This window comes from Tympanuchus pallidicinctus, unplaced genomic scaffold (genome assembly GCF_026119805.1).
Source record: "Tympanuchus pallidicinctus isolate F22 unplaced genomic scaffold, pur_lepc_1.0 scaffold20, whole genome shotgun sequence".
Taxonomy (NCBI): Eukaryota; Metazoa; Chordata; class Aves; order Galliformes; family Phasianidae; genus Tympanuchus; species Tympanuchus pallidicinctus.
Window position 1 is genome coordinate 7,238,992 of NW_026294722.1, and position 20,261 is coordinate 7,259,252.

Genomic DNA, 20,261 nt, shown 5'->3' on the forward strand with positions numbered 1-20,261 from the left:
GCAGTATGGTAGGTGATGAAGGCTAATATCTTTATTGTCAAACTCAGGACATATAAGTCAAGAGAATGTGCATCTTAGTTAACATAGAGGCTTTTTGCTTGTGTTTCATATTCTGTATTATTTCATACTCTCTCAGAAATAGGCAATGGCCAGAGGACAGATAATAAGCTGTCTGAGACAGTGCAATGGGTTGTTCTGTTGCATCAGGTAGGTCGCCCTCTGCATTTATAATGAGATACTGAGACACAGATTACAGAAGCTTTCAAACCTTTCTTGTTCTTTAATTAATAATAATTATAAATAAATAGATCCTTCTATGAACACACGTGTTGAAAGGTGCCTTTCTGCAGTATAGCACTCCAGAGGATTTTGACTTGAAAATTTTTTGCTGAGACAAGAGCATGTTAGCCCTTTGGAAACTAATGCTGTTGAAAGATGCTCTTCTCTCTTTCATTGAACTGAGATACAGGACTTGATTAACATCATCTTGTGTCACTTGAAATGAAATTCAAATTTTGCAGCCTAGAAAGCCAGTTGCTTCTTTTGATACAGCCCAGGAAACATGACCTGTGGGTCCAGGGAGGCGATTCTCCCATTCTGCTCCATTCTTGTGAGCCCTCATCTGTAGCACTGCATTCAGCTTTGGGGAGCCCAAAATAAGAGAGAGACAGACCTGTTGGAATGGATCCAGAGGAGGGCCATTGAAATGGTCACAGGGCTGGAGCACTTCTCCCTTGAAGACAGACTGAGAGAGTTGGGATTATTTAGCCTAGGAAAGAGAAGGCTCTGGGAAGATCTTATTGTGGCCTTCCAAATCTTAAAAATGGCCTATAAGAAAGATGGAGAAAGAGTCTTTACCAGGCTGTGTAATGATACGACAAGAGGAGTGGTTTTAAACTAAAAGAGATTTGGATTAGTTATAAGGAAGAAAATCTTTGCTGTGAAGATGTAGATATGGAATAGTGTGCCTTGGTAGGTTGTGGAGATCCCCACCCTGGAAGCATTCAAGGCCAGGTCAGATGGAACTTAGAGCAACCTGCTCTGGTGGGAGATGTCTGGAGATGTCCCCACCCATGGCAGGGGCGTTGAAGCTAGATGGTCTTTAAGATATCTTTCAACTAAAACTATTCTGTGATCTGTAGGAACTGATAGGGTTCTACTACAAGAATAGAGGAGGGGAGGGGCTTGAGTTTTCTGCTGTGTTTGCATGACAGTGTACAGTAATAGGTATATGCAGTAATGTTTATGTTACATGATGTGAAATTGCTATAAAGCTTCTACTTGCACCATGACTTTGTTTTCCTGCCTTAAATGTGCTTAATTGAAATAAACCTACAGCAAACAATAATCCTACCATCAAGTCCTCTAATTTAAGAGTGAATTAGAGCATGTTTCCTGGGCTCAGAGATTTAATAGAAGTTAGTTTTGCAACGCTTTAGTTGTATGTATCCTATCACTATTTTTCCTGAACTTTACAAGTTAAATAGAAGCATATGAGAGAAGAGGTTTCTAAGACTGCTGAATTTGGGGCATATGAAAGCTATCCTGGTTTCATGTGCAAGGAAAAGAGGTATGTCTTGGAGAGTGTCATTAGCTGTGCAGTGATGCAGATAACAGAGAACATTTTGTGTAGTGGCAAACAAAAATGTAGCATATACATAATAACAACTGAGCTATGCTTTTAAGGATACTGATAGAACTATGTTGTTTAATGACCTAATAAATACTGATAGGTCTTCCAAGGCGGAATGACACAGGTAAAGACAAAATGTACAACAGAGTAAGAAATGACACTCGGAGGAATAGGAAAACTTAGAAAAAGAAAAAAAAAAAAAAAAAAAACCAACAAAAAAAAAGTAACAAAACATAACCTGTAAACCAACAGTAACTAGCATTTGTTGCCTTTAAGAACTCACTGTGTTAATATTTTGGCCCACCTTCCAAAGCTAGTAGTTAGAGATGTTTCTAGTGAACACGTCACAAGTCACAATAAAAATCTAGTGCCAGTCTTTGCCAGTGTGTACTTCCAACTTTCTCCTTGATTTAATCTGTAAACAGTTTTAATCTTACAATTTCTTTTTCTGGTTTCAGTGTCTCTCTTTTGGGGAGGGAGAAGGGGGGAAGGACTTTGAATAATCCTGATAATGTATCATCATTCAAAAGAGTCATAAAAAAAGTCGTTTGGGAAAGTGCTTCTCCTCTAATGGATAGACTTTGGGAACGTGCTAATAAGCAACATTCTGCAGAATTTTCCAGTTAGCATGGGAGCCAGTGCAATACAATTCACAGATATTAGGATTGTGTTTCCACCAAGGAGCACACAGGCTGACATAACTGCTTGGCTGTGAGGGGGATATGGGGTCTGGAGGCCATCAAATGACATTTGTGAGGCCATTGATCAGTTTGGTATCAGAAAGGGATTAGAGCCCAGCATTTCTGTATGGCAGTTTGATGCTTGCACCTCTATCCAACAAAGCTGCTGAGGCACTGTGTAGAGCAGTTAATGGATATGGCTTAAAAAAAAAAAAAAGTAGTTTCTTTTTCTACTTTTCTGTTACATGAGTTAAAAAAACAAAACAAAACGCAACAACCAACATACCATTCAAGATACATTATATCAAATAAATACATTTTGAATACATTAATCAATAAAGGCATGTAACCTAGAGAGTGCTAATTTTCCAAGAACAATGAGATGTAATTTATCCTATTTCTGCAGCAAATGTCACTTATCTGTATTGGAAGAGTGATGATTGGAGCAATCAAGCTATGGTTTATTTTTTATCTTTTTTTTTTTTTTTTTTTTAATAACTTACCAGCCATAAGGTTTCTTTCTTCTTTTCCACACTTGGGTAGTTGAGGCTATGGCTACAAAAGTGTGCAGCAACTTTCTGAATCCTCTCCCACCAGCATAAGTAATGAAAGGCTTAAGGTACTGACCCCTCTAAATAAGCTACAGCTTATATAAAGCAGGGTGTGACCTGTGGTTGCAAGTTATTGTTGTTTTAGTAATATCCTACATAAGCATCTATTTAGGGCTGATATAATTGCACAATATTGGATCTAATTATGACTATTTAAAACTGGTGAATGGCTGAGGAAGGATTATAATCAGTATCCTGGTGTCTTCTCTACTAAGTGAAGAAAACATTCCGGACTGGATCGAACAAAGAAAATGGTCTTTAAGGAGTCAGCGGAAATCTAGAATCATAGAATCATTTGAGTTGGAAAGGATGTTTAAAGACAATCTGGCCCAACTCCCTGCAGTGAACAGGGACACCCACAACTCCACCAGTGCTCAGAGCCCGTCCAGCCTGACCCTGAATGCCTGCAGGGATGGGGCACCTGCCTCTTCTCTATGCAATCTGTGCAAGTGCCTCTGACCAACTTCGTTTTGGTCAGATGTGTTTATGTCAGCTTACATTTCTGGAGACTGCATGAACAGAAGGCCTGATATAGATGAATATCATATACATATTGTACAACATGGAGTGTACAGTAATCTGCACAGATTTGTAATGTCACTGTAACTCAGTAGCATCGTGACTTTGCATAGCATAATCTATTTATGAAAAAGACAGACCTGCCTGAAGGTCTTACAAATCACTTGGTATAACAGTATATAACATAACATAACATATGCCTCCTTTCTTGGAGGCATATGGACCCTTGATTTTCTCATTATCTGTTCCTGATGTGCTTGTCTGTAATAAGTGTTTCTTGCATTACGAGCCATACAGCCCACTGGGAGGGTGTGATTACACAGTCACCTATGCATCAGAGGTTTCTATGAAGAACAGGGGATTGAATAGTGTCTGCCTTTACTTTTACTCGTTTTTATTTATAGTTTGGCATTCTTAATACTTCTACATTTCTCTGTAGCTATTTGGCATGGTGTCTTGAGCTGGACTCAGGAGGAAGCTGCAGAGCATCACGTTTTCTGCCATAAGCTCTACCCACTGTAATTACAGGCACTTCTGTGCTCTTTAAGCTGTCATGTTCTTCTGTCCTGCATCTCATGCCAGGACTTATCTAGAAACGTGCCCTGCCAATTTGTCCCAAGAGGATGTTGTGCACCATTTATTGCATACTTTCGATAGACTGTGATAGGTTAGGAGCAAGAAGGATAGTGGGAAAAAGTGATCTCTTATTTTCCTTGCCTTAGTTCTTCTACCTTGTGCCTTTTTAATGTCTCTTCTGTTTTCTTTTTTTGTTTCCAGATCCATATCAAGATTGCATGCAACCAAAAAGGCAAATCAACTTTCTGCAGCTTAAATTTGTATTGAAAAGATCCAAACTAAGCCCAGGTAGTAATAACAATTGAGTGAGCACCATATTTTTTAGCCATCCCTAGAGAGGCTTGATGGCTTGTTTGCACTTGGATTGATGCAAACCTGGATACGTGTACAGACTGGGAATAGGACTTGAGAGCAGCCCTATGGTGAAGGAGTAAGGGATCCTGTTGGACAAAAAGCTGAATGTGAGCCAAAAGTGTGCACTTGCAGCCTGGAAGACCAATGTATCCTGGGCTGCATCAACAGAGAGCTGGCAGTGAGCTAGGAGGGGATTGTCCCCATCTGTTTTGCCCTTGTGAGGCCCCATTTTCAGTACTGCGTCCAGGTATGGGGCCCCAGTGTAGGAGGGATGTGGAGCTGTTGGAGTGGGTTCAGAGGAGGGCCATGAAGATGTTCAGAGGCCTGGAGCACCTCTCCTGTGAAGACAGGCTGAGGGAGTTGGGCTTGTTTAGCTTGAAGAAGAGAAGGCTGTGGAGTGACTCATTGTACCTCCAGTACAGGAAGGGATATAGGCAAGAGGGAAACTGATTACTTTCACGTGGTGATAGGATGAGGGTTCAAGGGCTTTAATCTAAAAGACGGGACACTTAGATTGGATGTTAGGAAGAAAGTTTGTGCTCAGAGAGTGGTGAGATGCAAGAACAGATTGCCCAGAGAGGTGGTGGGTTCTCATTACTGGAGGTGTTCAAGGCTGGGTTGGATGGGGCCATGGGCAGCCTGAGCTGGGGGCAGCAACCTTGCCTACAGCAGAGGGTTAGAACTAGGTGATCTTTAAGGTCCTCTCCAATCTAAGCCATTCTATGATTCCATTTGAAAGTGTGGTTTGGGTGAGGCCTGATGCCTGGCATTGATAGGATCAGGAGCTCTCAAAAGAGACATCTGTATGCAAACACTGTGACAGAAGTGTGGAGCAGGTTCTGCCTGTGGACAACTTGTGTTGTGTTGTGATGATAAATATGTTCTTTGTGTCTAATGACCATACAAAGTGGTGGGAAAAAAATGTTAGTTACCTCATGTTACTGAGCTTTTATATTAATGCAAGTCTCTTCCTGTGCTTCATGCTGCCTGGGAGTTGGTGACATTACTGAGTTGAATATGTATGTGAATTGTCTGCTCCATTGCAGGCCTGTGCCCACAGGCTGTGGGAAGACTTTTCCTAGTCTTTGTTGGCTTTTTTCCCCATTCATAAAGTCACAGGTATCACTAGATGTTGAGCAATGGAGGAAGAAATCCACTTTGTAATGTAAGAAGCTTGTTAAATATAGGAAAAGAAGCTTTCCTCAGTCTTGTGATTTCTCATAATATTTTCATGTAATGTATGTTTCGTTACAAAAGAATACAGTTATTTTAATAGCTTTTATTTATTGCTGGTAACTAGAATGAGATTATGAAGAGATTGCATTAATTATTTGATGGAAAAGTCAAAATCTGAAGCTTAATGCAATCAGTAGATTTAATGTAACAGTGAAACTATCTATACAAGGAAAGAAGGTTTATTTCTCTAGATGTCATGACAAAAAGAAAAAAGGAAGTACAGTTAGAGACTAAATAATGAAGTGCTGTAAAAGCAGAGAACTTAACTCTATTGTAATATGAGAGATCATTGTTCCTTATTTGGAGAAGAAAGTCCTGTTGTGATAATGCTGAAATAGGAGACTGACTCCATGGTGTTATGCAGGTGCTACTGCAATGGTTACAAAGCCCTTAACATGTGAAAATTTGTCACAAGAGAAGTCTACTTGCAGCTGTAAGGGCCCAGTCCTGCGGGGTGTGAATTCAAAATAAATTCTTGATCTCTCCCTTGGTGCCAGTCGTGCTAGACTGAAAACAAAACAAAAAATAATTTCATTCAGGCATGTATTGTCTTTTCCTGAGATTCCCAAGAAGCAGAACTGCACGATAGCTGGGACACCAATGGGTTACTGAAGACCTAGCACTGTGTTCACTGAGTTGTTTGGGGTTTGGGGCAGAGAAGCCAGTATTGCAGTTTAGTCTAGAACACAGTGATTAAGGTTTGAATCTCTACTTCATGCTTCTGTGTTAGAACAAGATACAAGTTTGGATAGTCAGCACAGAAAGTTGGAATAGGAAGACTGATGTTAAAGGTCTGTTGATGATGCTTAACTCGTATCCATTGTGCCAATAATATGGTTATATTTTTTTTCCTGATGACCAGAAATTATTTTCCATATTTTGAGTTATCATGTCCAAATATTTCCAGAGCCGCAGAAAGTCAGGCTGTATTATAATAAAACAAGCTTTAGGTAATTAATACTCAACACTGAGTGAATTTGTTTTAAAAATAAAAAAGTGTCCAAGGGTCGGGGTAAAAAATAAAAAAAGGTAATAGAACACCTCTGCTCATAGTTTTGAAAAGACAGTTTTCTCCTACTTGGAAGGAGAGCAGAGCAACTTCTTTTTGGGCTGAAACAAAGGAAGCTAAGATGCTATCCTATTTATTTACTCTAGCTCAGACTTACTTTAGTACTATGGAGGGTATTGTAGATAAAAAGCCGAACAGTGAAAGAAATAACAGAGAGACAAAAGAACGTGTGCACATGCTTTCCCAAGAAGGCTGTTAGCAGTTTTTAGTTCTTGAAGAAGTTCTTAGGTAGAAAGATAATACATGGTTGAGAAATCATTCATTCTCAGTATGTATTTATTTGGTAGCATTTTGGTGTTAATAAATAGAATATTTATTACACAGAAATGAGAATTTACATGATTTTTTTTTAACTGAGAAACTAACCATGCAGTTGATCATGCAGTTGATCATGCAGTTGATCATGCAATGAGTAAATGCTTTCACTTACTGTATCTTGACCTGCTGATTCATCAAAGTCACCAGGAGAACACAGCGGTCCACAGGTTCAGGGAGTGGATTGGCATAGGAGATCTCTATAGTTGCAGCTCTGTTCACTACAACCCGATGAGGAATCTAAATGACAAAGACATTTTTCCCATTATTTACTTATACTTTTCTAGAGTCTCAGTTGAACTATAAGGAGAGCATCTCTTATGTTTGAAGATGAATGAGATTGGTAAGAGTATTGGAATTTAACACATGGTTGGTATGCTTTCCTAATACTTGAAGCTGGATTTGGATTAGCTAAAGAGTGCTATAGAACCATTAAGGTTGGAAAAGACTTCCCAGGTCATGGTTCCAACCATCCATCTACCACCACCATTGCCCACTAACCCATGTACTTAAGTGCCACATCTACCCTTTCCTTAAACGCCCCCAGGAACAGTGACTCCATCACTTCCCTGGGCAGCTTGTACCACTGCATCACTGTTCTTTCTGAGAAGAAATTCTACCTTTTCAGCTGCATACAATGTTGTTTTGGTTTTTTTTTCATACCACTTCAGTGAAATAGAGCACTGACTACATAGACCTATCATTAAATCTGTCTGATATTTGGGTTGGTGTTATTTCAGGTCACATAATTAATTTGGGTTAAATTGTTAAAACTATATAAACTGGCCCTGATGTAGATTAGAATTCAGGGTTTAACTCTACTCTGGGAGAAGTCAAAATTGTTTGAAGGCAATCTGAACACTTGCCAATAGCTGGAATAAATATGGAACGAAAACAATTCCTGTAAAATCAAAGCTGTGGAACGTGACTGGGAAACAAGAATGGTAACAAGGCAGATTCAAAGTGGGCTCTCTCATACGCTGCCATTTTGAGAAAACATACTTTCTCAGATTAAGCAGGCAAACTTTTAGAACAACAGCTGGAACTGCAGTCAAATTTCATGCATTTATACTCAAATTTTCATCTTAAATACTGAGCTTCAGGAAGGCCTTTAGTTCTTTCTGTCTATTTAGGGTATCAGTAACAGAATTGTTTACCTTAATGATAATGTTTGTGTCCTCTAAAATGATTGTCTTCTCCACCAGCAGCTTAACCCCATGCATGACTTCACACAAAGCAGTGACTTGGATCCTTTTGTCAGTAGTCAAGTATTTCCCATAGTAAGCATAAGGGATCTTTAACCGGATGTGTTTCTCTGCAATTCAAACATGTATGAACTATTACATTCTGAATGAATACTAAAGAAAAGTGAGTGTTTGAAATTATGAAAGAGAGCAGAAGATAAGACAGCAGGGGTCTGTATATTTCTTCCTTGTGCAGCCAGTTGTGCACTTCCTTCTACTGCAGAGTCTGCTTTAAAGAGCTCATTTCACCCTTATAGTTTGGAATGGAGGATTTGGGCCTGAAGCAGAATTTTCTTATCTGCATTTCACTGGATATCTATCCCTGTGAGTTTCTACTATTTGGCATAACTATTTGTTCTCTCTCTATACCCTATTTGTTAACTTCAGTCAAGAAGAAAGCTTGTTCAAGAGATCTTTTTCAAGCATTCTAGTCAGCTACTTATTGTCTTAGTCCTACTACTTTTCTGCTGTGTATGGGGTGTGTGCATGAGAAAGGGGGGGAGTGTTTATCTCTGCAGCCCCTGGAGATTAAAAACATCTTTATACAACAGGCTTCTTAATTCCTTTATAGAGTAAGATGTGTTCCTATATGTATCGTAATGATCATGGGCACATATATCATAGAACTGTTTGAGTTGGGAGGGACCCTGAAAGGTCCAACTCCCCTGCAGTAAACAGGGACATTGTGTTGTTTCTGGTGCTCTAATATAGATGTAGCCTTCTTTATAACAACTCACGAGATCTTCATTTCCTGGTCGAACTAGTGCAAGTTTTTAAAGGGAAAAATATTGTGTAAAACCTTATCAGAACAGTGCTGCTGGGAGATGGAATAGGTCAATGTACTGTAAGGCTGATATGGACATTATATCAATGTTTCTTCCTTCTCTTTGCCTTCAGGTCGTTTTAATGGCTAAGAAAAGCTGTAGAAATGCTCCTTGGGGTTATTAGCAGTTACCTTGCTTAGAACCAAGATCCACAGAGGTGTTTGCTTTCAGGATCTCTGCCACAGCTCTCCTGGTGTACAGGACACTTGACGCACTGATGTCCACTTTGACAGTCTTGTGGTCAGTGGATAGGTTATTGAGAATTAAGATGAGGTTAATGTCTTTGCCAAACACTGGAGGTTCAGCCAGCTTGAACTTCCCAGAGATCCCAGGGTTTCTCATTGAGTCTGAAGATCTTTCATGTGGGGAAGCGGTGTGTCCTTCTGTGATGCGTGATCCAAATATCTTGGCCAAGGCCTTTTTGTAAACTCTTCTTTCTTCAGAAGAGCCTGGTTAAACAAGAGAACCAAGTAAAACTCATACTTTTTTTTTTTTTTTTGCCACTGGGCCTTCTCTATGTAAAAGCTATCAGAATGACAAAGGGTCTCAGCTCTGTTTTGCCTAGAAATATGAAATACTTAAAAGTTCCTCATATATTTAGTAGTCTTTTTCTTTTTTCTCATGAAAGTAATAAACATAATGTAACAAGGTGAATAAGTTACTGAAATGAAATGTCATGCATTTGTTGGTGGATTTTTTTGTGTGCAAGATTTCTTTTTCTTTGATCAGAATACGCAGTAGCGTTGTAGGTGTCACTGCTAATCTGATGGTAACCAGTCTCTGTATTAAATGTGCTTGCACTAAAACCTTGCAGAGGGAAGTACTGAAATACAGCCACTGACTCTGAGCAGCAAGCCTTAACTCTTATTTAAAGACACATCTCCTTTCAGAAATTAGGCATCTAAAAATATTCCTGCAAACATATAGCTAAGTGGTTTTCAACAGTTGCTCTTTTGTTTTCTTAAGCACAGATGAATGACACGTACTACCTTTCCTGTTTCCCAACTGTTTTGTTTTCAGAATCCAGTACTGTGAAGACTGAGTCTACAGAGAGTGCAAACACATAACAGCTGGTTAGTTGATGGCACAAGAGAGCATAGTTTGGTGAATAAGTCAGACAGGAAGGCTGAGTCACCACTCATGGGAGCAGGGTAAAATGGGGTCTTCAAAAAGAAAAGATGAAGAGTTGGAATGGACACAGTAGTGTTTATTTGAGAGAAACTGAGTGTGGTCCTATGGGGATAGATGTCTAGAATTACAAGACTAGTTTAACGTATTTGATTAGAGACTTGGTGGTTGTCCTCACCTCCCTGCCAGGTAAAGGAGAGTGTTACTATTTACTAATCTAACAACTTCCAGTATTACAATCAATGGATTCTAAGACTTCTTTTGAAAATTTGGATTTGTCTGCCTCTGCTAGTAAAACACAGAGCTCTATTTTTTGTATATATTTCATTTTGTAATTTTGTGTGAGAGACTGAAATATATTTAGTGTCTGTCATAGTAAGGATGCTAGCAAGTACACAAAAACAAAAATATAATACTTGCTGTATTAGGAAAATAGTCTGACAACAGAAATGTTTTCTAAAGGAATCTGAGAAATACCCAAGCTAAACAGGCTACCCATCCTACTTCCAGGAGTTCAGAAAGGCATAAGTTATGATAACAAACTCTACCTTCTGGATATTTGTAGTTATAAGTGATATCCACACGGGAATTGCTGCCAACAGCTTTGGTGCTGATAAACCTGCCGATTATTTCAGTATCACAATAAACTCTTTTCTTAGTTCCATCATTGTATACAATCCATCTGTTGCAATCGGCATTCACCTCTGTGTACACAAATAAGGTGTCGTAATCCAGATCTACATCGCCTTCTTTGATGGCTACAACAGATGCAGGGCCGCACTGGAATAATCCTAAGGCATGAAAAAAAGTGTAAACTTGGTTAATCGTACTCAGTTTGGGGAAGGAACGTTAAGTCATTACACTGTTACCTTTGCTTTGTTCCTGTGGAGTTGCATCTAAAACCTGCCATCCATTGTATCGTGTTCCCAGATCTGGGCGAATGAACCAGCTTTCATTCCAGACATGATAATCCCTAGAGACAGAATACAATGTCTAGAAAGCATAATAACATAGAGGCATATAGGCTCAAAGATTGAAAGGTGCAGGGAATTGTTGTTTTGTCTTTTTTTTTTTTTTTTAAAGATTGTATAAGACTTGACGTAAGTTGTCTGTTTACAGCAGCTCACTGCTTTTCATGAAGTACAGACTTACTGCCTGCTGTTGAGTTGTAGGCCTCTCTAATAAAAGGAGAACAAAAACAATGAGTATGCAGAACTGAACAGTTTACTTTGGGGGTAATAGGAAAGATTTAGGCCTTGGATATGGACAGTGTTTGGGGATTGAACTTGGTAACCTTCAGATGTGAGGGCTACAAGTTAAAAAGAAATTTGGGACAGCTACACTCAAATTATTCATAACGTTGAATGGTTCATCTGTAGTTGTGTGCAGCAGGAAGTGATTAGAAAAAATCTAGGAACAGCATGTGATCATAGTGATCCTTTCCCTAATGTACATGCCTAGTTTCTAGCAGTCAGAAAATTAGGGACTTTCTGAACTAGAAGTAACACTGAAGAGGAGAACTCCCCTTGACCTGCCGACCACTTTTTTTTTTTTTTTTTAATGATATCTTGAGGGATATCTTGAGCCACAAAAGCACACTGCTGGCTTATGGTCAACCTGGTGTCCACAAGGACACCTAGGTCCTTCTCTACGGAACTCTCTTCCAGCAGGTCAGCCCCCAACCTGTGCTGATGCATACAGTTATTCCCCAGGTGTAGGACCCTACAATTGCCCGTGTTGAACCTTGTAAGGTTCCTCTTTATCTAATTCTCTAGCCTGTCCTGGTTTTGTTGAATGGCAGCATGACTTTCTGCTGTGTCAGCCATTCCTCCCAGCTTTGTATCATCAACAGGCTTGCTGAGTGAACATTGAGTGAACATTCTGTCCCTTCATCCAGGTCCCCAGTGGATATGTTGAACAAGACTAGACCTAGTGCCAACTACAGGCCTTCAAGTAGGCTCAGCACCATTGATCACAAACCTCCAAGCTCTGCCAATCAGCCAGGTCTCAGTCCACCTCACTGTCCACTCATTTCTTTCATGCTTCCTAAGCTTAACTAGAAGGATGTTCTGAGAGACAGTGTCAAAAGCCCTGCTGAAGTCAAGATAGACAACATCTACTGCCCTCTGCTCATTTATCCAGATAGTCCCAATATCACAGAATGCTACCAAATGATCGAGCATGATTCTCCCTTGCTGAATCTCTGTTTACTTCCCCTGATAACCTTATTTTCTTCCACCTGCAAACTGTATTTGAATTATCTCTTATTTTTTCCCGTAAAGTGAAAGGCTATCTAAAGGAGATCTGAAAATCTTACTGGGGAGGCTCCCTAAGGAGGATGACATTCAAAGCTGAGAAACAGAGGCTTTGAATGTGCGATGAAAGAAAGTTATTGTAGCAGTAAACTAGTTAAGAATGTGGAAGGTACAGAGTTGCATTATCACAAACAGGCTGAAGAGTTAATAAGAGACTTTGAATCTGGTATATTGTCAGTGGAAGCATTTTACGTTTTTATGAAAGTTGCAATTAGTTTGATGTATGGGACTGAAAAAAAAAAAGTTGTGTTTTTTTTTTGTTTGTTTGAAGTAAATGTTTCCCCAGAACAATGGAATATAGTTTTACATGATATTGGGAGATGCAAAAACTTATATTTACCATGTGGAATCCTTGCTGATATTAAGACTTTTTCCAGAGCTGTCGTAGTACTTATCGATGCTCAGGTTTCTATCCACATCGTGGGCAGAGTTAAAATTGGAAACCAAACGAGTCGGGATCCCCAAGCACCTCAGAACTGAAATACGTTAAAAACAAACAAACAAAAACAAAACAAAAAAACCCAACACTTTTGTAATAGATTATAATAGATTATGTGTCTGAGATTTAAAAAAAAGTTATCAAAATATTTGATTCTTCAGGATGCCTTCAAAGCACTGTTCCTTTTTATAGAATTACCTGCTTTGTAGGTTTGAAAAAACCCGAGGTCATGAAGTGCCTCTGTTTCACCACAGTCCTTTACCCCCGGTGCTTACCTGTACACATCACACCTGCAAACACCCAGCACTGGCCGTACTGAACAGGCCTGTAGTTATCCTGACGCCATTTCTGGAGGATTACTACGCTGCCATCCCATCTGGATGGATTCTCATGTGAGTGGAAACTTCCTTGCCACTTTCCCAGGAGAACTCCGTTATCATTATCATTTCCATTGATCTAAAAACAGACAGAACAGTCAAAAGCAGTTGTGTGTAATATACCATATATAGGGTAACTAATGCATTCCGCTTTTGTATAGAGGAAGTTGTCCATTTCTTACCATAGAACTAATGACTCGACCCACGTATTTAGGATCTCCTCTTCGAGCTACATCAACAGCTGGATCCTGACGATAGTATAGACTCAGATCAAGCATGGTGAGACAGATGTTTAGGAGGTGATCTTGAAACTGTGATAAGGTAGGAGAAATTTTTAAGAAAATAGTTACGCTAACGTGATCAGAGCAGATTCCACTATAGTTCCTCCTTTCTGAGGTATTCCAGACCAAAGATTATAGGGACAGTGAGGAATAAAGTCAGTAGTGTGCAATTCACACTACAGTATTGGCTAAAGCCAAGGATATCTAAACAAACCCTAAGTTTGGTGTAGTGCCTTTGTCCATCAGAAGAAATGACTTCTGTAAAACTGAAACTGGCAAGCTTATTCTGTCTGCAGTTACTGGATTCCCTGGAGTTATGTCGGTGTCATTTCTAGCCGGTTGTAACTTCATTAAAAACAATGGGTGTCTTGGAGCCCCATGAGAATATTTTCATTTGTACTGTGGATACTCTGCTCACAGATAAGCTCTAAAAATGTGTATGGAGCTCACAGTACTTGTAGAAGTCAACACTAGCTGCAGTGCTATGCTAAGCTCTCAAGCCAAAGTCATGGTAGGCACACCGCGAGCACACCACAAGCAGAGCCAGCCAGGTTTGTCCAGTTTGCATATAAATATATATTACTTATCAAAAAAGCAAACAATGGTAAGTTAAAATGATATTGGAGACAAATGAAGTTTCTACAGCTTACCTGTCCGTAGTACCATCCTCTTGCTTCAATGTACTTTGCATTGCCCACAAAAATAATTCCATTTTCATTTAGAACATATTCCTGTCTCTCATTTTCATTAGGTATGTAGACATCATCACCTGAAAACCAAGTTGTACATGCTTTTACACTTAAAAATGGGGAAACTTGTAACCTTTAAAAAATGTTTCTATCATGACCTGGAGTGTGGAATTTGCTTTACTATTTGGAAAACCACATCTCAGTGTTATAACTCCTTGGACACGTGCAGTTCAGTGAAAATACCTTGTTATTGTATATGTCCTGGTGGAAGGAAAAAAATATATATTCATTATTACTATGACTGTTTTCCTCAGTTTTAGTATAGCCTTTTGGTATTATACAAATGTTGCCTGTCTTTGTTTCAATTTTGTGGGGAAGATGGAAAAAGTTCCAGCTGGCTCTCTGGAGTTTTATGCTTTGTTGGAGTAGTTAGAAAAGACATTTGAAAATAATCATGCAGATAATATTTTCCTTTATTTTCCAGTCATGTTCATCTTGTTGTAAAAGTCTCAAACAAAGACTTGCCTGATCCAAACAACTGTCAGAATGTTATTAGGAAAGCCTGTTGAACTGTTCTTTGCTACTCATTGGTTGCCCTATTCTGATAGTGTGTAGCTTCTGCAGGAACATTGGCTTCCCACAGATTTTTAGGTTGATTTGTTCTCTCTTTATGTAGTACTATCTGCTTGGCTCTGTGTTTAATATCATAATATTGAAAATCATTTTCAGAAACTTCAGGATTTAAGAAAATATTTATAAAAGTTTTCTTGTTCTACTGAGTCAACTTCTTTACCTTCCTAAGGGAACTTCCCTTCCTTTCCTTCCTGCAAGTAAAAAGATTGTGTCAAATCCCAGAATGGCTGAGGCTGCAATCTTGGAGAGATTTCCCTTTGTTAAAGTTTCGTAAAGACATTTAATATTAAAACATCATTTCATACATGAATTAATAAGTTTATTGTTTATTTTACCATTCTTAGAAGATGGAATTTCCTGTTTCCAAATTCTGTATCTATTTTAGAAATGTAATCTGTGAAATTAATTGCTTCCTGTTGGGTAAACTAAAAATTTTTAAGTAGTTTTTTTCCTATCCAAAAGACTTTTTGTGTTTTTAGTCATGGTAGTAATGCTGCTCTGAACATGTTATACTCCATAATTTCTGTTCAGGATTGATTAACTGAAAGAATAGCCCAAGTGAGGTCACATTAGCTTCTGGTACAGTGATATTAATATGTATACATCTGAGGAGGTATTTCCTCTCAGACAGTTTTAGATTGCATTTGTCTTTTCAGGGACATTTTACTTTGGTTCTCATCATTTGACCTGTAAGTACTTCCATATCCCTCATGATTACCATCTGAAACCCTGACTGCTTTAAGTATTCATTTACAGACATTACAGTATATGAATTAATTCCTGTCTTTTCCAGCTTAATGACTAAGCTCCTACATGGAAATGTATCTACAGTCATTTGCAGGGAACATAACTTTTCTATTTCCCTTTTACTATGGCACTTCCTATAGTGGTAATGTATCCTCAAATTGAATCTGTTCCTGTATCTCAGGAGCAGGAACTTATTTAGCCACATCCTACTTGAAGGATATTTGTTTTTGTTTAGCAGTGGTCATTGCATGGTCAAGTAAATCCAGAGGGCTTTTCAGCAAAATCATGAGTTTTAAATTATAAGGACATTACTTACTTAATCATCTGGCAACAATTTATCTTGTCTTACAAGCTCTCTTAACCTTAGAGTGATATAGGTTCTGTTATCTTAGAGGATATAGGATTCTGTTACGCATTTGCAAAATCTGAGTTTAGGAATTTGCATTTCTTCTGCAGCATGCTGAGGCTGCAGAAATTAAAAATGTGGGCAGCAAGAGAAGGCCTTTTTCAACCCATGAAGAAGATGTGGGAAGTACCAGTCTTCACATTAGTCCTCTATCAGTTTTTATAAGGATAGATGGGCTACTATCTCTGCAGATAACATATACAAGAGCAGTATTGCTTTGATTTTGGTGTGAGTAAAGGGCATTACATTTCAGAAAATGTACATATGCAAATGAAAGTCTCTTAGCTCTCATCTACAGAATATGCGATCTGCTCAGTCCTGAAGACAGTCTGTAATCATCCCATAGAGCACATTTCATTAAAAAGGTGAGAGAAGGTGGTGCGTTTTTAATGTAGTGAAACAAGATCTGTGAATGCGTAGCTGAGATATAGCAACCCAAAGAAAGCCAGCTTGAAGGAGCAAGCTAATAGATAGTTGCATTCAAGAGAAAGGTCATCAGCACCTACCTGGGCACCAAGGATTGAAAAGAATCACAAACTGCCCCAGGAATCTGGAGAAGATCTTGTTCCCTGAGTTTACCTGGAGGATGAGATTGTATCGTCCAATGATGGCATTAGCTGGGCTAGATATTATAAAGGTCATATGTCCAGACTCACTGGGTCCCTGGGCAGCACTCCAGCCACTTGCTCCCACCTCAGAGAGGTTAAATACAGCTCTTGTATGATGGGATTCTGAGGGGGCTGGTCCTGCCAGAAAGATGAGGAAATTAGTTTACATTCTAAAGGGTTACTTCAGTATTAACCTCACACTTAGGCTACAAAGGTTCCACGCAAAGGAACATATTGTGAGGGGAAGAAGTGTTAGAAAAGCACAAAGAAAATTTGCATCTCTAAGCATAATAGTAAGTTGGCAAAATAGAAAGGAGAAACACCATCCAGAGGGACCTGGACACCCTGAAGAATTGGGTATATGAGATTATCTTGAGCTTTAACAAGGTCAAGTGTAAGTTGCTGCACTTGGGTTGAGGCAAACCTCAAGAGTAGCATCTGTCTGCTCTGAGAGCAGACCTGCTGGAGGAGGACTTGGGAGTCCTGCTGGATGAAAAGCTAGACATGAGCCAGCAGTGTGTGCTTGCAGCCTGGAAGGCCAATAGCATCCTGGGTGGCATCAATAGAGGGCTGGCAGTGAGCAGGGAGGGGGCTGTCCCCATCCACTCTGCCCTCTTGAGGCCCCACCTGCAGTACTGCATTCAGGCCTGTGGTCCCCAGTGTAGGAGAGATGTTGAGGTGTTGGAGTGGGTCTAGAGAAGGGTGATGAAGATGCTCAGAGGGCTGGAGCACTTCTCTTGTGAGGACAGGCTGAGGGAGTTGGGCTTGTTCAGTTTGGAGAAGAGAAGGCTCCAGGGAAACCTCATTGTGCCCTCCAGTACAAGAAGGGAGCTTAGAGGCAAAAAGGAGACCAAATATTTCTACAGTCTGATACTGATAGGACGGGGAGGAATGGTTTTGAACTCTCCAGAGGCATTCAAGACTGGGTTGAATGGGGCTCTGGGCCCTGATCTGGTGGGTAGCAACCAACCCACAACAGGGGGTTGGAACTGGATGATCTTTAAAGTCCCCTCCAATCTAAGCCATTCTGTGATAATAAGGGGAAACTAGAATGAATAGTGCTTACAGCTGTGTGAGTGTGGAGTAATCTAAGGGAGCATTACCTATTTCAGTGACAAAGGCTAGGCTCTCCCCAGGGTACTTTTGTCTGTTGAAGTACAGAGTAATAGTGAAGGGTTGTCCACGCCTCACGGTCAGCTCAGTGTTGGCATATCTGTCAGTATGGTGTGCGCTTGCATTTACTGAAGGCTGCCAGCTAATATGTGTTGGTTTCAGTTCTGTAAATTAAGAGAAAATATTAAGAAGCTGACAGCATGAGAACAACTCATTTCCTGCCAAGTAGAACGATGAGATTGGCAAGAGCAGTTATCTTTTATTGGAAGAAGGACAGATAAAGAGCAGATGGTCAACTAAATTGATGAAGTCTAGTTGTTAATAACAGAAGAATTGTGCTTGTATTTTGTTACTGGACAAACACCAAGATAACAAATACTTCCTAGTACCTATATACAGATTTGATGCTGTTTTTTTGACTGAAAAATTTATGGAAGCAAATTATAGTCTTTCCAAAGTCAGCACCAAATGAAGTGGCTACTGTCCATACTATCCACTTTTCAACATATATGTTTCAGTTTTCCAGAGATGTCTGTTAGGATGTCTGTCTTACCTTTCCTGCTTACATTTTGGTGCCATCTGGACTAGAGAATGGAAAGATGCATAGTGAGAGAAGATCTGTCTTTAAAGAATGAATAAGAAATACTTGTGGACACATTTGCAGTATCCAGCAGGGGGGGACTGTAAGAAAGAAGGGGACAAACTCACTAGAAGGGTGTGTTGTGATAGGAGAAGGGGAAATGATGTCAAACCAAAGGAGGAGATATTTAGATTGAATATAAGGAATATGTTTGTTTTTTTTTTTTTACAATAAGAGCAGTGAGGCACTGACACAGGTTTCCCATCCATCACCATCTCTGGAGATGCTCAGAGTCAGGCTGGAGGGGGTTTGAGCTCCTGATCAAACTGTGGGTGTCTCTCTTCATTGCAGGGAGTAGGACCAGATGGCTTTTAAAGATTCCTTTCAGCTCAAACGATTCTATAATACACTGAATCTTTTGACACAGAAAGTCATCTGGCTAAGCTTAGCACTGTCCAAAATTACAAGTGGATGGTTGGGATTACTGTTCTAGCAGGTTTTACCTTCATCATGTCCTAGACTAATTCTGATGACTTCTAATGTGCTTGGAGTTCTTTGATGACAAGTGGCCCCCTCCACACATACTCTTATCACAGTCTATTGTATAAAATCCACAAGGCAGTGTTTGCCACCTTAACAGCTATACTAGCATCGAAGCATATATGCTTAATGAATACGAGCATTATGTAAGTAAGCATATATATATATATACTAGCATAAAAGCAAGTATGTATATGATTCTCCTAGCAGGAATGTTTTCCCTTCTCTTGCTCATGCTTCAATGCAACGCTCAAAATGGGAAAGGATGGATTAAGGCCTGTGGCACAATGCCGTATTATGGTTGAGATCTTCAGACAAGCTTCCAGTTCTGTCTCATACCATACATTACACCATATAGCACAGCAACAAAGTACTAAGTCGGATCTGAAACAATACAGCTGCATCTTAAAATACGATCAACATACAAACTTTGAAGAAAGATTAAGAGCAAAATCTACCTTAATCTGTCAAAAAAAAAAAAAAAAAGTATAATAATTCAAGAGAGAAGAGTATTTTGTTTGTAGTCTGAGATCACAAACAAGTAATGTGAGTAAGCACTGACAAACTGAAAGAAACAGTATCACACATTTCTGGGATGTCAACTGCATTAAGCTGTTTAAGATGTCAACTGCATTAAGCATTTAGCAAAGCAACATTTAAAAAAATTGACTTGAAAACTTGTCTTCCACAATTGAATAAAAGATAGTACTGCTTTCCAATTGTCCAGATCACCAGTCATTATTTTAAACATTGATTTTGGTGAATAGGAAGCAGAGATATTGTCATTACTAGGGTTTTAAGGCTTATTTGAATTCCCATCTGTAGAGTTCATGCTCGCAGCTTGCTAATGTTGGATTACACAAGTTTTCTTCATACAAAATAAAGTAGAATGTTTTTGAACAAGCATTTAAAAATAGAGTTTATATAGATTTAGGTGTGATGCCTTAGAAGTGATGGGAATTTTTTTTTTCTCTCTCCACAAAAACAACTCCTGTTAAGCTGAAAATAATTTTCAGACAGTCCTGGTAATGACAATAAGACACTGAAAATGAGTTGCAAATGGTAGTATGAAATTTCCTCTGGATAAAAAAAAAAACTGTGCAGATTTCTACAGGGCATGTATCATAAGTAACCAGTCCTGAAGGGAAGCAACTGACACACAGAACTCACCTGCCATCCCCTCAGCTTATGTGAATTGCATACGCCTTCTACTTTGTTCTTCAAGGGCGTCCAATTTGCGCTATTCAAAAAACGAAGAAACCCAGCAATCTTTGTGTACCGCCAACTGAAATTCACGAAGAGGAATAGGTACTTAGCAGCTGTTATTAATACATGTAGACTTGT

General features: G+C 39.3%; 1 protein-coding gene across 1 annotated transcript; it reads right to left on the minus strand.

The window, feature by feature from the left end:
• Positions 1–5,965: 5,965 nt before the first annotated feature.
• Positions 5,966–20,094, minus strand: LOC128081200 (protein-glutamine gamma-glutamyltransferase 6-like). Its single transcript, XM_052684223.1, has 13 exons — positions 20,088–20,094; positions 17,788–17,961; positions 16,583–16,822; positions 14,252–14,370; positions 13,503–13,631; positions 13,219–13,399; positions 12,845–12,980; positions 11,059–11,162; positions 10,738–10,980; positions 9,193–9,510; positions 8,151–8,308; positions 7,109–7,233; positions 5,966–6,116 (listed from the first exon to the last, which is right to left on the minus strand). Exons 1-13 carry the CDS (start codon positions 20,092–20,094, stop codon positions 5,966–5,968), a joined length of 2,085 nt encoding a protein of 694 aa, XP_052540183.1.
• Between the last annotated feature and the right edge of the window lie 167 nt (positions 20,095–20,261).

Bases quoted from the DNA above. Each gene is read 5' to 3' on its own strand.
- LOC128081200 (XM_052684223.1), bottom strand. The intron at 9,511-10,737 runs GTAGAGTTTGTT...TTGTTTAACCAG, and splicing joins TAACTACAAATATCCAGAAG to GCTCTTCTGAAGAAAGAAGA. The intron at 6,117-7,108 runs GTAAGTGAAAGC...TTTTGTTTTCAG, and splicing joins AATCAGCAGGTCAAGATACA to TCTAGCACGACTGGCACCAA.